General features: G+C 51.3%; 1 protein-coding gene across 1 annotated transcript in view; it reads right to left on the reverse strand.

Annotated features, from left to right (window-relative positions):
* Positions 1-441: 441 nt before the first annotated feature.
* Positions 442-13,673, reverse strand: part of SLC41A1 (solute carrier family 41 member 1) — a 31,519-nt gene continuing 18,287 nt past the window's right edge. The window contains exons 3-10 of the mRNA XM_019513998.1: positions 9,990-10,061; positions 9,552-9,696; positions 9,323-9,469; positions 8,454-8,601; positions 7,601-7,680; positions 6,699-6,833; positions 6,001-6,149; positions 442-3,659 (exon numbers count right to left, since the gene is read on the reverse strand). Of these exons, the coding sequence (XP_019369543.1) occupies positions 3,474-3,659; positions 6,001-6,149; positions 6,699-6,833; positions 7,601-7,680; positions 8,454-8,601; positions 9,323-9,469; positions 9,552-9,696; positions 9,990-10,061 (1,062 nt within the window). The 3' untranslated portion in view covers positions 442-3,473. The remainder of the gene's footprint in view (positions 3,660-6,000; positions 6,150-6,698; positions 6,834-7,600; positions 7,681-8,453; positions 8,602-9,322; positions 9,470-9,551; positions 9,697-9,989; positions 10,062-13,673) is intronic.

Consider the following 13,673-nt stretch of genomic DNA (forward strand, 5'->3'; position numbering starts at 1 on the left):
CAAGTTTTTTTGGGCTACTGTCCACAGCAGCTGTATTCTCTGATGTACCATTCAGTCCACTGAAGAAATTGGCCTCAAAACTAATTCATGCTAGAGGTCACCTTGTCTAGATGTTACACTGTGCAACAGGACATACTAGTGCTAGCCCATGCCCAGTTCCTTCCTTATATACGGTCTTACCTAAAGCCAGCAGCAAACCTATAACCTTGACAGTAATAGCCTGTGAACTGGATTCTTCCACTCTCAACATACACAAGGGTAGTTAGCCCCTCTGAAGCTAATGAAGCTGAATCATGGAAGAACTGGCAAGGGGATGAGCAAGATCACACCCAGCACATGACAAAAGACAGCTGCCCCCATTCAGGATGACAGTTTTAACTGGTAACAGGAAGTGTGGTAACTGTGCAGAAACAAGAGCTTCATGAAGAAAGGAGGCCATGGTCCACATAAATAAATGTCATCTTTATTTTACCAAATATAATTTATCAGTTAAGTTGACATTTGTCAATTCAGTTATGGCAACTATAAATAATTAAGACAGTCTTTTTTCTTTTTCCTTTAATACAAAGAATAAACCAGTATTTCTTCATTTGCAGTCAGATCTAAAGTACACATGCATTTGAGTGCAATCCATGAAAAATAATTATCCTTCACTGGTTTTTAAATTTAAATTTAAGTTAAATTCTTCCCCTCCCCCACTCCCCCTCCACCCTAGACTTTATAAAAATGTAGGTACGCGACCCAAGTAGCATGATGGTTCTCAAAACAATCACCTCTGTTGCCGTAGGTTTTACAGCTGCGACCACGAGACAGGGATTCTTCCGCTGGCACACGTGTCTACCTAGGAAACTGGACAGTGATGAGACGTGTAACAATACTAGATGGGGATTTATCTGGAGACTAACTGCTGAAATGACAGGCAGGGGGAATCTCAAGTGTATCCCTCAACAGTGGCAGGGAACCAGGTGAGCGGTTTTCCAGCTATCTTCCCCCATCACCTGCGCTCAGTTTTAAGAGGGGGCCTCCACATTTTCCAAGCTAAAACTCCAGTACAGCCACATTTGTTCTTCCCATAAGCCCTGGCCAAATGATACTTGTGAGCAATCACCGGGGTGAAGACATAGACCAGTTCAGAGCCACTGTCACAAGTGATACCAGAAAAAGAGCAGTGTCTAAGGCTAATGTAGAAGTGAAACACGTGCGTTACCTACTCCTGCAGCACCTGTCAGAGCGCATTTGGACAGAACTGCAATCCTGCCGTCTAAGGCCACCTTTACTGCAGCCAGCCCTGCCTCCCAAATACTGTAAACAAAGCCGTAAAAACTCAGCCTCCTAAATGGACACACAGATGCAGAGTGAAACAGGAAATGATTCTTCTACAGATATGTTTAGAAAGTGGTCCCTCAGCAACTCTCTTCCCAACACACGCAATGTGGTTTGCTTTAGGCGTCTCTGGTTTCTGCCTCTTTGACACTGGCTCCCTGTCCATCCATGGCTGAACTTCCCTATGCAGTTTCGACTTGCCTGTGCTCAGACATGGGGCGGATCCTTTGACCAAGTCTTGGGAAGTCTCAGCAACTCAGTCTTTCAAGGGAATCGAGATGGCCACATCTATGCAACCTCCATGGCTAGCTCTGTGCTGGTTCACAGAAACAACTGAGCCTTCTGACCAAGCCTCATTCAAAATTATAGACACCGGGCGACGTATCACTGCCCACTGCAACACAATGCCCAGTTATGTCTGGGATGGAAGCTAAAATGGAAAAGAGAGGCATCCTTTTAAGATGCTCATCTGAAAAATGGAGGTGCTGACCCAAAAAGAGGAAACTAAAGCCAAGAGAAAGGAGCAGAAAAAGGGTGTTTTGCCATGAGAAAGGCATTTGAGCTTTGGAAAGGGGAAACAATGATGGGAACAACAATGGAGAATTAAACATCTAACAACTTCAGAGTTAGAGCTTCTAAAGCCACCTGAACAGGGTGAGCAGCATACAAACTAGGAGCAGAAGACAGCGCTCAGCAACCTCAACCTCTGGGGCGCTGATCCTACACCACTGAAATCAATAGGAGCTTTGCTATTTATTTCCACGGGAGCATGAAGAGGACTTAAATGAATGATACAACGAACGGTGAGGACTTGGGACAGGTATGTGTGCGCCAGATTTCTGCAGGATGTTAGCAGTTCCCTGGGGTTTTATGCACTGTCTCCCGCTCCTCTCTGGGAAGTACAGGCAGCACCCCCTGCTCTCCACATCAGGTACTCAACTTAAGTTCATATCTTATCGGCGTATTAAGTCACACATTTAGGAATGGAGCACTGTTAAAAATCTCACGTAACCTGGGGATATTCCTCTCAGATGTGGATTTAATTCATTGGGTCCGTGAATTAAATAGAAAGACAAAACATTGGAAGGCAAAGGGACCTTTCCCAGCCCAGATGAACAGCTCGCATAAGGCTGTTTGGAAATGGGATGCGTGGCCATGCTACCATGAATCCCTCTCCACTTAGCTATGGAAGGGTAAACAGCACAGAGTTGTTCCTGATTGCACCAGTGTAAAAGAAAGCGTCCAGTGATTGCCACAGGATAGATGTTGTATGAGAAGCCAGAGCTGAAAGTAAAGTGTCACCGTAAGAAACCAATCAGGTGCCCAATTCCAAACTCCTTAATCAACACAGGTCCCTGGGCAAGTCAGCTCACAAGAGACTGAGCATGCTGAGGGGGAAGAGGGAGTTTGTCCCTTCTGTAGCCAAGCTTTGGTGGTGTGCCGAGGAAGAACACTTGAAAGGTCGCTAGGGCAGGACGCAGGATGCTCAGGCTAGCCTCATCCTGTTCACAGCCTCCCTTCCCCAGACTTATATAGACTGTACTAGTTGGCAAGGGCTCTCTCCATTTATTATCCAACAGTCTATTCATGATTGGGTTTCAGGGCTGTGTGGCCTATTCTTCCTTGCAAGCCTACAGGATATTTAAAAGGGATCTTTTAACTAGACTCTCACCCCAAACCCCTTCATTTTAGAACCAGGCACAAGGTGGAAATGTTAAGGGATGGGCATGGGAGGATCTGAGGATACTGCAGGCCTTAATTCACAGTCTTCCCCCAAACATCAAACGCTTGCGAAGTGAAAGGGGTGACCGCTCACCTCTAGTGACTGAAGAGGGATGAGCTTCTTTTACAATCTGACTGGTTGATCAACGTTTCCATCATAACCTTGGTTCAGACAACTACTGCTATGAAATTGCACTTGGTGATTGTCTCTTTACACTTTTTTGTCCTTCCTAAAACTAGATTTTCTGTACAAACTTGGCTTGAAATATAAACCACATAAAATTCCCATTGAAAATAATGAGAATCTAGTATCAAAGTTGAAGTCTCAAGAGAGACTGTGGGTAGGGTTGGGGAACGGAAGGAGCAAGGGAGGGGAAAAGTCAATAAAAGGAGAAGAGAGTCGGGAGAAAAGCGAACGGCAGAGAGAGCTAGTCCCCCACATCTGTATCCCGATCTCCGATGAGCCAGAGAATGTGGAAGCTGAGAGCCAGGAGACCTGTGCCAAGCAGGTCACCCAGGGCTGTCAAGTAAGGGATGGAGAAGTTGTCAGGATCCAGGCCCCTGCCCCACATCCAGTGGACCATCCAGTCAGCAATGTAGAGAAGAATGAGGACCTGGAAGGCAAACAGCAAGAAAGGGAAGACCCACATTAGCTACTGATCCAGACTTTCACACCCTTCTCATCACTAAGGCAAAGCTTTCATATCCAGGACACTCAAAGTTTATTTGCAACCAGCCCCTTCCATTTTTGCAGCCCAGTTTTCAGAGATGCAAGCACCCATCGATTCCAGCCAAGCCCATGGAAGCTCAGAGAAACATCCGCGAGCAAGGCAAAAAACAGAGACTCAAGGCTGGTCCTGTGTCAGACCATGACCGGAGGTGGGGATATTTGTCAAAGGCGCTGAGGGAGCCCTGGTGACGTTCAATGGGCGCCTTTCCCTTATGCACCTTTGACAAGCCTCCCCTTTACTATTCTCTGCTCTGGGCATCACCACCGCTTTAATTTTCTATTGACAAGAGAATTTGTTGCCATGCTGGTTCCAAAAACAAGGAGACATCTGGCCCACATCCAAGTTCTGCAGCTCAGCTCCTAACTTTAGGCAAACACTGTGACAAGCTGTGTGATGAAAAAAAGGAAAAGGCCATGCAGCTAAGGAGCCAGGCAGAAGGGGCAGGATCTAGAGATCCCACACAGGGGAGCAGGAATCCCAGAGACGGGGCCACAGTGCCTGGAGCAGGAGCACAGTCTCCTAGCAGCAGCCAGCATTGCCAGACTGTCATGTTTGTTCATGTTTGCTCCCACATAATGTGGAGGCTATTCTAAGTCAAAATAAAATCCCCATTCCAGGCTTGGTACAGGTGTTTAAGGCTGTTGGCAGGCTTCTGCTGCCCCAACTCTCCCTGCCTGCACGAGTGCAAGCATTAGGCTGAGACCACTGCCTTCAGCACAATCCATTTTCTCACCACGAGCTCCCACTGTTCTCTCAGGCCTGCACCCTCCCAGCCAGCAGCTTGCTGTCTGCTGGGGAAGGGGTGCTGGGGCCTTTAGACAGCAGCTGCTAATGGACGCCTCCCTCCAAGTGCCTGGACACCCAGCAGGAGTTCACGACCTATACTCAGCAGCCTTGTCTGGAGAGCTGTTTTTCTTTCTTGTATATGCACTGACTCACTTCCTTGAGCTCGCCTCAGTTGTTGATGTTAGAGGACGCTAAAACCAGCAACAGCTTCCAGAGGCATCAGGAGGGCAGCTGGCTTTAGTAGGAAACTCCCTGCCCACAGGTTCCCTCCCCTTCTACACAGGAGGGGATAAACTGACAGGCGCTGGAGCAGCCGGAGTCAAAGCCTCACTCCACAAGGCTGAGCACACACAGAGGGGAGCTCAGGGGTGGCTGACCCGCCACACTCTTGTGTGGGAAAGATGTGGTTTGGAGAGGAAGAGCCATGGGGAATCCTGCAAACTCCACATCCTGTTTTCCCTGCTGGGCTGTTTTAAAATGGCTGCAGCCCACAGGGTGCTCGTGGCTCTTTGCAGACAAGGAAGGAGGCTTCCTTGCCCCAAGGACTTTAAAAGCGCAGCGTAAGACTGAAAGCAGCATCAAGCAGAATGAATGCCCCAGACAGAAGTCTAATGAGCTCATCTTGACATGCCAACAGCCAACAGCAGTGCCTCAATTTAAGACATGCTGCTCTGTAAATACATGAGGTTTTAATCCTACTCATTCTTTTATCACTATTTTTAGTGCGGTTGGACCTGGCTGTTCTTTGCACAGTGAAGGGAGGGGGACAAGTCTTTCGAGAGGATTCTGGACAAGTCAGCCGTGCTGGACTGCTCTATATAGACAGATTTCTGAACAACCTCCTCCATCATCAGAGTATCCCAGCACCTTCCAGCACAGCATTAAGTGACATGACTGGCATCCGACATGTCATTTCTGCTCTCCTCTCATCCTCTTCCCAAGTGGAAGCTGTACGTAGGGTGCAGTGTCTGGAGGGTAAAGAGCACACTGCATGTACTGCACACGCCAACTATTTGTTCTCTTGGATGGGAGGTTCAGATGCAAAAGGAGTGCTCCGTCAGGGGCAGAAGACAAGCATTTCACAGGCCAACCCTACAGAAAGGGAAGCTAGTTTTTGCCTTTGTCCCATTTGTAAGAATTGCATTGCCTGTCTCCGGGTCACTGTATGCCATGCAGACCCTCTGCTTACGGAGAAAGTACGTTGCCCATCTTATGTCTGAAGTCTGCCCTCCCCAAGAAGTGGCTGCCAAAAGCTTTGACTGAACCAGACACTGCAACTCATGTTTCTACTAATCTAAACAAGATAAAACCTATTTCCAGTAGCATTGCCACACAACCTATTGCAGCACCAAGCCTGCGTCCCCTATTGCAGCCCAGGCCTTACGACCCAGGCAAGGATTCCAGCAAAAGAAACAGGTTGAGTGGGGCTGATGGTTACCTGGAGAAGTGCAGCTGTCATGTAGAAGACTATAAAGATAAGGGTCAGTGTAGTGTGTCCACCCTGCATGGAGCTGATGGTGTAGAGGAAAACCAAATGTCCAGGGACCACCAGGAGAAACAGCACACGGGCAGACCGGGAATTCAAATCTGCAAGAGGAGGAGGAGGGATCTCAGGAGTCAGAGACACAGAGACCAGTACTCTGAAGCAAGTTCCCATGGATCTGTCCAGCATGGGACCTGTTGGGAAGCTTTTATGCAACTGCAGTTATTCAGAACAAGCAGTTCTCCAGCAACCTCTAGGCAAGTTTCAGCAACCCAGGAGCAGCTGGTGAGGGCTGAGAGGCTAAAAGCAGAAGGAGGGAAGTCTGCCTCCTACAATGCTGGGAAATCAGAGGGCACCATGCCACTAACTTGTTCTCATAGCCCGCCGCAGGAAACTCATAAATCCAAAACTCCAACTTTCTCTGTTAGCGACAGGACAGGCCTCGAGTACAGCCACCACCTCCCAGCAGATCTCAGCTCCCACCTCCCTTTCACATTGCTCAATGCCACTTCCTCAGGTGCAAGCTTAGCCAGAGCAGCTGCCAGGCCTTTGCCAATGCTGGCTCCAAGAACTGTAAATGGCCTTGAGAGAAAAGCTCTGGGGCACAGCACTGGGCAGAACCCAGGGAGTTTCAGCCATCACTACACACGCACCTGAGCTGAAGAAAGTGCTGCAGGGACTGGGGCACTTGCGTGGGGCCACCTCAGAGCTCTCGCCGGGCACGCCACTCATGTGGAGGTACGTGGAGATGCGACTAGCTTGGACAGCCACCAGGTTGCCACCAACACCTATAAACAAAGAGGACAGTGAGTCGGGGCACAGTAACCCAGTCCCTAAAGGACTCGCACATCTGAATGCAACAAGGACTAAGGGGAAGGTGAATTCCTCTGTATTGCTGGGAAGCAACTGCCTCTGGTGTGGTGATGGACCGAGCTGTCTGCTGCTGGGACAGTCTCTCTTTGACCTGAATTCACTTCTTCAGGATGCAAAGAGCCCACAGACAAACAGGCCACTGTTCCCCTGCCCTCTTCAGTGAGCCCTGTAAGTGTATTACTGTCGCCTTGAGCACCACAGTGAGGTGAACACCAGATCAAGGGGTCAGACACATGGGAACTTCCCGAAGTAACTTTTGTGGAACGTACTGCCACAAGACGTAAAGGCCCAGAAGTTAACAGGATCTGTAAATAGGACTTAGGCATATGGAGGATGAGGGGCTTCTCTCTTATTTGACATACCAGGCTCCCAACCTTAGCTTAAGAAACACTGACCTGGCAGCAGACTGGATAAACAGTTAAAAAAGGCACAAAGTGCCTGGGAGTCTCAGGGTGCATTTCACTGCAGAAACAACTTAAGGGTAGAACACCTGATTTACTCCCCCATGTTAGACTCACCAAGGTAAGCAACCACACTACCGAACAGCCAACGATCCCTTTCAGAAAGAATTGGGTCCCCAAGTCATTTTGGAAAGCAGGACTTGGATTTTTTCTTGAGGGGTTTCTCCACTGTCTAGCAGGAACTTGGGACAGGCGTGTTGGCCAAGGAGAAATGAACTCACCATTAATCACCGGTGTGAAGACGGCCATCCCAGCAAAATTTGGATCGGACACGGTTTTGTCCAATATGAGTCCTCCAACACTGCAAGGAGAGACAGTGAAGAGGCTGATGGTGAGGAGAGCACAGAAGATGCAGAGACTTCAAAGGAGTTAAGAGAGTCAGACTTCAAGTATGCACTGTCCCTCCAGGATGTTTGTGCAGCTGGACATCTCAATACCTTTTTATGTCTACAGTGGTGGGAGCTCCACACAACTCTGGCCATTTTAAGTGTGCTGGGGCATAGTATAGGAGCAGCGAAGAAAAAGGGTAGCAGGATGAGACCTGTTAAGAGAGCTTAGCAGGTGCTGTGGAGTCATGTAGAGACTGGTTTCCGATAAAACATACGGTGCCAGTGCACGCCATGCCACCTGATTTCCAAGTTGCATATTCATTCCCATCATCACTCAGGAGAATAAAGCCATCGGTCCCTATGTTTATGGTATAGAGGAACCTTTTGTTGAACCAAAACCATTTTGAGCAACCTCTTCCTTTGGAGGAGGGAGGCTCTGGTGGAGAAGGGACTAGCCTTCACTGGTGGACATCCATGGGCTTGCTTCCTGGGAGACCTGGGTTTGCTTCCTGGGTCCGCTATAGCCTCCTGCGATGATTCTGGGGAAAATTGCTTGATTTCAAGGGAACTAAAGCACCCAGGAACCTTGGTCTATCTGCACGTGGTCTGTCAAGCTCTGAACTTCAGAGGGGTAGGGCTCTACCGGTCTCTCTAATGCAATGGAAGCGGCCCCTGGCTAGGAACTGGAAGGGAAGCTCCAGGAGCTCCCTTCTGCAGGGATCCTGGGGACAACACTCTCTCATACCTGCTAATAGCCATCGCAATGATGACTGGCTCCCACCCAGAGTACAGCACCTCCCTGGTTGCTGGATTCCTCTTGGCAATGATGATCCAGAGAGGCAGCAGCGCGACAAAAAAGGCACACACCAAGGGATTCACATATGCTTTGCTGTCTGAAGAGAGAGAGGCTGCAGGTCACGGACACATCCCAGGGCAAGTCGGCATGAATGTCTGACAACAGGCCTGATCCAGCTTCCCCTCCACACCCAGGGGGGAACCCAATGGGAGCGGGATGAAGGCCCACCGTGAAGGCCTGGCCACCCCTGCCCATGTGAGGGACAGCACTTTCCAAGTCAAGTTCTTCTCTGGGTGCATTCAGAGGCTGTGGTGGAGCAGCTCTAGACAGAAGCCTCCTCCCCTTCATTTGCTCATCTCCAGCCTTCTCCTGGTGGGTGAAACTGAGCAAGGAGGCCTGATCTCACCTTGGGGCTTAGTTGAAGACAGGTCCAATCACAGGGACGGAAGGGAGAAGACTTCAGACACAGCTCTGCCACCGGGGACCCTTCCTGAGTGACTGCTTTTAAGTGCCCAAAGCAATAAAAGGACACGGCCCTCCACCACTACCATGGCCTGTAGCAGCCATGCCTATGGCTTCTGAGATTTGCCCCCATGCCATCCCCTGGAAAGGATCAGAGTAGCACCTTGCTGGACCCACTGTATCTGTCTGCTCTGGGAAGGGCCACTGTATTTCCCCTCTCATTTCCAAACATGCCTCACTAGTGAAAAAGCTTCAAAGCCCGGTGTTATGTCAATGGCCATGAGCAGCCACAACAGAGGACAAAGTGCAAGGCTGATGCTACAGCCTAGGTGCAGGCGGCACTCCTCACATCTCACCTAGCTCTTTGTAAAGGCCCCAGCTGATCCCCGAAAGCAGCGCCAAGGTGATGAGGTCTCCCAGGCTGGCAGCAATGGGTGTGGCCACGTTGTCCGGGTTGATCCCCATCTTCCTGGACCCAATGATGACCCCAATCATAATCATGCCTATAGCCAGAGGAAGAAGCGCTGTAAATCCAGAAGTACTTTGGCTGAGACATGGCACCCTCAGAGAAGGGACAAGTCTTACCCAGCAAAAGGGAAGCGATGAAGGCTGTGGCCACGCTACTGGCACACAGCAAGATGGCATGGCCGATGCTGAAGTGCCCATCTGGGATCCAGCCAAATATCACTGCAGCAATCGAGGCCAGGAAGCCAACCACTGTAGCTTGAACCTAGGAAACAGACACTGAGGATGAAGCTCCACACAGGTTAGGAAAAGAAGGAGGCTAGTCAGAGTCCAACTCCCACGGGGATTAGTGTCTTGGGCAGACGCTTAGACTCACCAGTAGGGAAAAGTGTTAAGTGAAGTTGGTAGTGGTGCAAGCAGCCACCATTTGCTTTTCTACCAGATGCTCCACCAGCTGCAGGCAGTGACGACTGAGGCACTTAACTCCCCGACTTCCTTCCACCCAGCCCCTGTTGCACAGACCCACCGTCTGCCCACTTCCCCACTGGGTTTGCTCACCTGAATCAGAGCCATGTTCCCTGTTATCATCCTCCAGAGCTCCTTGGGTGAGTCAATTTGACCAATATTAGCCTACAAGGAAAGAGCACATCATCAGCCACCAGGGAATGGGAGACTGCAGTACTGCTGCTCTCCTGCAAATGACAGTGCCCAACCAAGCCTCCGGTGCAGCAGTCACAAGTTTGTGCCAAGACAAAGGAGGCCAGCTCCTCCTAGTCCCAAGCCTTCTCTGGAAGTTGGTTCACTAGGGGAAAAGAAAGCAACCATCCAGTCCTGGTTCTGGGAAGGCTCTGAAAAGAACAATGCTTCATGTGGGCAACACCCATTGAGGGCTGGGGTGTATGGAGCAGAAAGGAAATGGAGCAATGGCATACAGGTGGTAGCAAGGTAACCAGCAGCCTTCCTGCGGGAGGTGGATGACCAGCAGAACCAACAACACTGCTGTGTTGCTCTATGAGTCTGAGGTCCTCAAACTCTTGCATGCAGGGTCTGTATTCAGGACCTGCCCAGGAAGCAAAGGAGGAACAGGTTATCAGCCAAGCCCAAGAGGGGCACATGGTAACTCCCAATTCTGAAACTCATCTCCAGCACCCACACCCCTCAAATGCATCCCTGCAGTACAGGTGGTGTCCAACACCCATGCCACAGCAATGCAGTGAGGATTCAGGCTTTGCAAAGGGCTTTGGAGACCAGATCCTACCAAGCAGCAAGGTGACCCTTGTTCACCTTCAGCTCACGCTGGGACTGGACACTGCTGCTGATTCACCAATCGAGTTCACGCTGTCCCTACTCGCTATCAATGCTGGCTCAGGCCCAGCTGGGTCATGCTGACTCCAGGGTCAGCTGGGGGCCTCAGCACCCCAGTTCTGTTATCAGGACATACCGTAAGCTCTGATAGGGAGCAAAGCCATGGTGACATCTCGGGGGCAGAGGGGGCCGGCAGCAAGAGCTCATCTCGGAAATGAAGTTGTGTAAACATAGCAAGTGCCACGTGGAGCCTGGCAGAGTAGCGGGAAGTGGCCGCAGCACATGGCATTGTTTGGCATTGGGACAAAAGCAGGAGGCATTAATCCAACTAACTGGAACAGCCTGAAAGTTACTCTACGCTCAGAGCAGACAGTTCTACTGCGCTGGGACATTGTGGCAGAGTCGCTGCAAACTGCTGGTTCTCACTGAACTACTCCTGCATGGTCCCTTTCCAGTCTCCACAGGGTCCACAGATACGAGGGAGGCAGAACAAGGAGTGCTATGCCCGATGCTGCAATAGCAGCAACTGTGACACAGGGAGAGAAAGCAACAAGCCAAAGGTCAGACCAACTCAGTGGCAGCAACAAAACCCAGGAGTCCTCACTGCTAGCTCCCTGAGCAAGCCTACACAGGTTCGGGGTCCCTGAAGCACAAGCAAAACCCTCAGCGGTTAGGCCACATGCACCAGCAGCTTCCTCCTCCTGGGTTTTCTGTGCCAAGGTCAAGCAGCAAGGCGCCAAGTCAGCACGTTCACCTTACTGCCCTGTCCTGCTCCTGCATCTCTACAGCCCTTCCCAAACCGAGAGATTCGAGGGGCACTGACAAGTCACGGCAACCGCCACAGACGTGCAGCCAGCTCCGGGGCACGGCGTGGCAATTCTAACAGCAACACTGAACTGCTTAGGAGAGGAAGTAAAGAAAACAAAGTGTAGCCAGCCAGAACCGCAAGGCAATTCAGGGAGGCAAAGCAGTTATTCAAGAGCCTGGGTACAGGGCTGACAGCCCTCTTCCTGCCATAGCCCCAGGGAGAATTTGATATACAGTGGCCCAGGGTGCCTCATGCCTTCTTTGCCATATAACTCCAATGATCTGGCTTTCTACAGTCAGGACGTGGATGGTACAGGACTGTCCTCTCCAGCACAGAGAAGAGCATCCGTGGCTGACTGTCGCCTTCCAACACTAAGGAAGCCTGAATGTCAGGGGCGTTCAAGTCTGATCAGTTCAGAAAGACAAATCCAGAGACTGTTGCCCACACAGTGCTGGTATTTGAACACCATGGGAAGTTAAATCTTAACAATCCTGCCCTTTGCTAATGAGGCCGGGATTAGGAACCTGGCTGTAGTCAGTAGCAACAGGATTTTAATCCCCCAACTAATGGGAAATTTTTGCCTCCTCATTGTAGAAGTAAAACTATCCAAAGAGTCTTAATGTGGCACTAATGAGATGTCTGCAGCCTGCAGAGGCCGTTCCTGCTGCTTCCCTGCAGGGAGCTCACAGCCAGCCGTCCCCAGGTGCGTGCTGGAGCAGGACCGGCTGCTGGCACTTCACTGCTGGGTCCTTTGCGCTGGCCAGGAACAGGGCTAGGGGGGAAAAAAGAAAAAAAAAGCTAGCTGGGTCAACTGGTCCTGAAGAGGCCTCCCAGTGAGGTGAGGAAACAGGAAGGTTAGACACCGAGTTTACAAAGTGGCAGCGTGGTCCCCCCTTGCCACACACCAAGTTGCAACTGCCCTGCGAGTTTCTAACCACTGCAGGGGCTGGAAGCCGAGCCGGTGCGTCTCTGCACGTGCCTGAGAGAGGTCAAGACATGTCAGTAGGTGGCACCAGGAGACCAGGCTGGCACTAGGGAGGTTGCTTTCCACCACTGCGCAGAGCCTGTTCTCTCCCTTGGCCAACTCCTTTTGTTTCCCTGCTGCAGACACCAGGAGAGATGGGAAAGCTTCACTTCCCTGCAACTCCCTGCACACAGAGGGCAGGCTCGATCCCCTGCCAAATCCTCCGCTCTGTGCCAAGGTGGGACTGCGTAAGCCTTCATCCCAGGAGCCCTGTGCTCCCACCTTGGCAATGCCTTGGGGGAGGAAGAGGGAGCTGCAGGGCTAAGCCCAGCCAGCCAAGGAGAGAGGGTCACGCACTCCCCCCAGAACAGGTCCATGAACGCTCCTACCGACGAGGAAGGGATTAAACAAAGATTTGTTTCCCCTAACGAAAGAGCAAACAATGCCTGACACAAGCTCCAGCACTCAGCTTTTGTCCCTTGTCAGGATTACAGCTGTGCCAGGTGCCAGCAGAAACCAAAGGGGAGAGGAAACCGTTGTCCCCTGACACTGAGAAGAGGAGCCTGCTGCCCCCGCTCCCCCAGCTGGCATCTCCAGGCACAGTGGAGCTCAGCTGCTGGGGCCAAGAGCTGGCTGCGCTGCATGCCAGCCCGTTCCAGGGAGCCTAGCAGCTCCAGCTGCTGCAGACACCGCGTGCAAGAGCGAGAGAGAGCCAGCGAGCCGGAGCCAGCTGCGTGCTGCGTGGGGGCTGGTGTGGCAGGGCACCCTGTGCCTTTCCCCACGCACGCTGAGCTGAGCCAGGGACAGGCCGCTCAGCTTGCTGCCTTGTGTGATATCCTCCACGCAGCCCCAACTCTACAGCTTGAGACGAGAATCAGCCCATATCTTTGCAAACCTGGCTCCTGGGACCAGAGCAGTGAGCCTGCGTGACACGGCACTGCACAGAGCGCTAAGGCACCGTATGGCATTTTGCGGGCCGCAGGGAAGCACAGCGGTTGCAGAGGGATTGTATGGCTGCTGCAGAAGGCAAGGAGGGAGCAGAGGATGAGCCCTGCTCTTCTGGCTCAGAGCCATTCACTTGGTCTGCTGGTGTCGGGTCAAAGAACGGCACTGGGAGCAGAGAGGCAGCAGTAGTCTGTTGCTGTGGATCTGCAGGTGGGCGTTG

Source organism: Gavialis gangeticus, unplaced genomic scaffold (assembly GCF_001723915.1).
Source record: "Gavialis gangeticus isolate Ggan-Ray unplaced genomic scaffold, GavGan_comp1, whole genome shotgun sequence".
NCBI classification, from domain to species: Eukaryota; Metazoa; Chordata; order Crocodylia; family Gavialidae; genus Gavialis; species Gavialis gangeticus.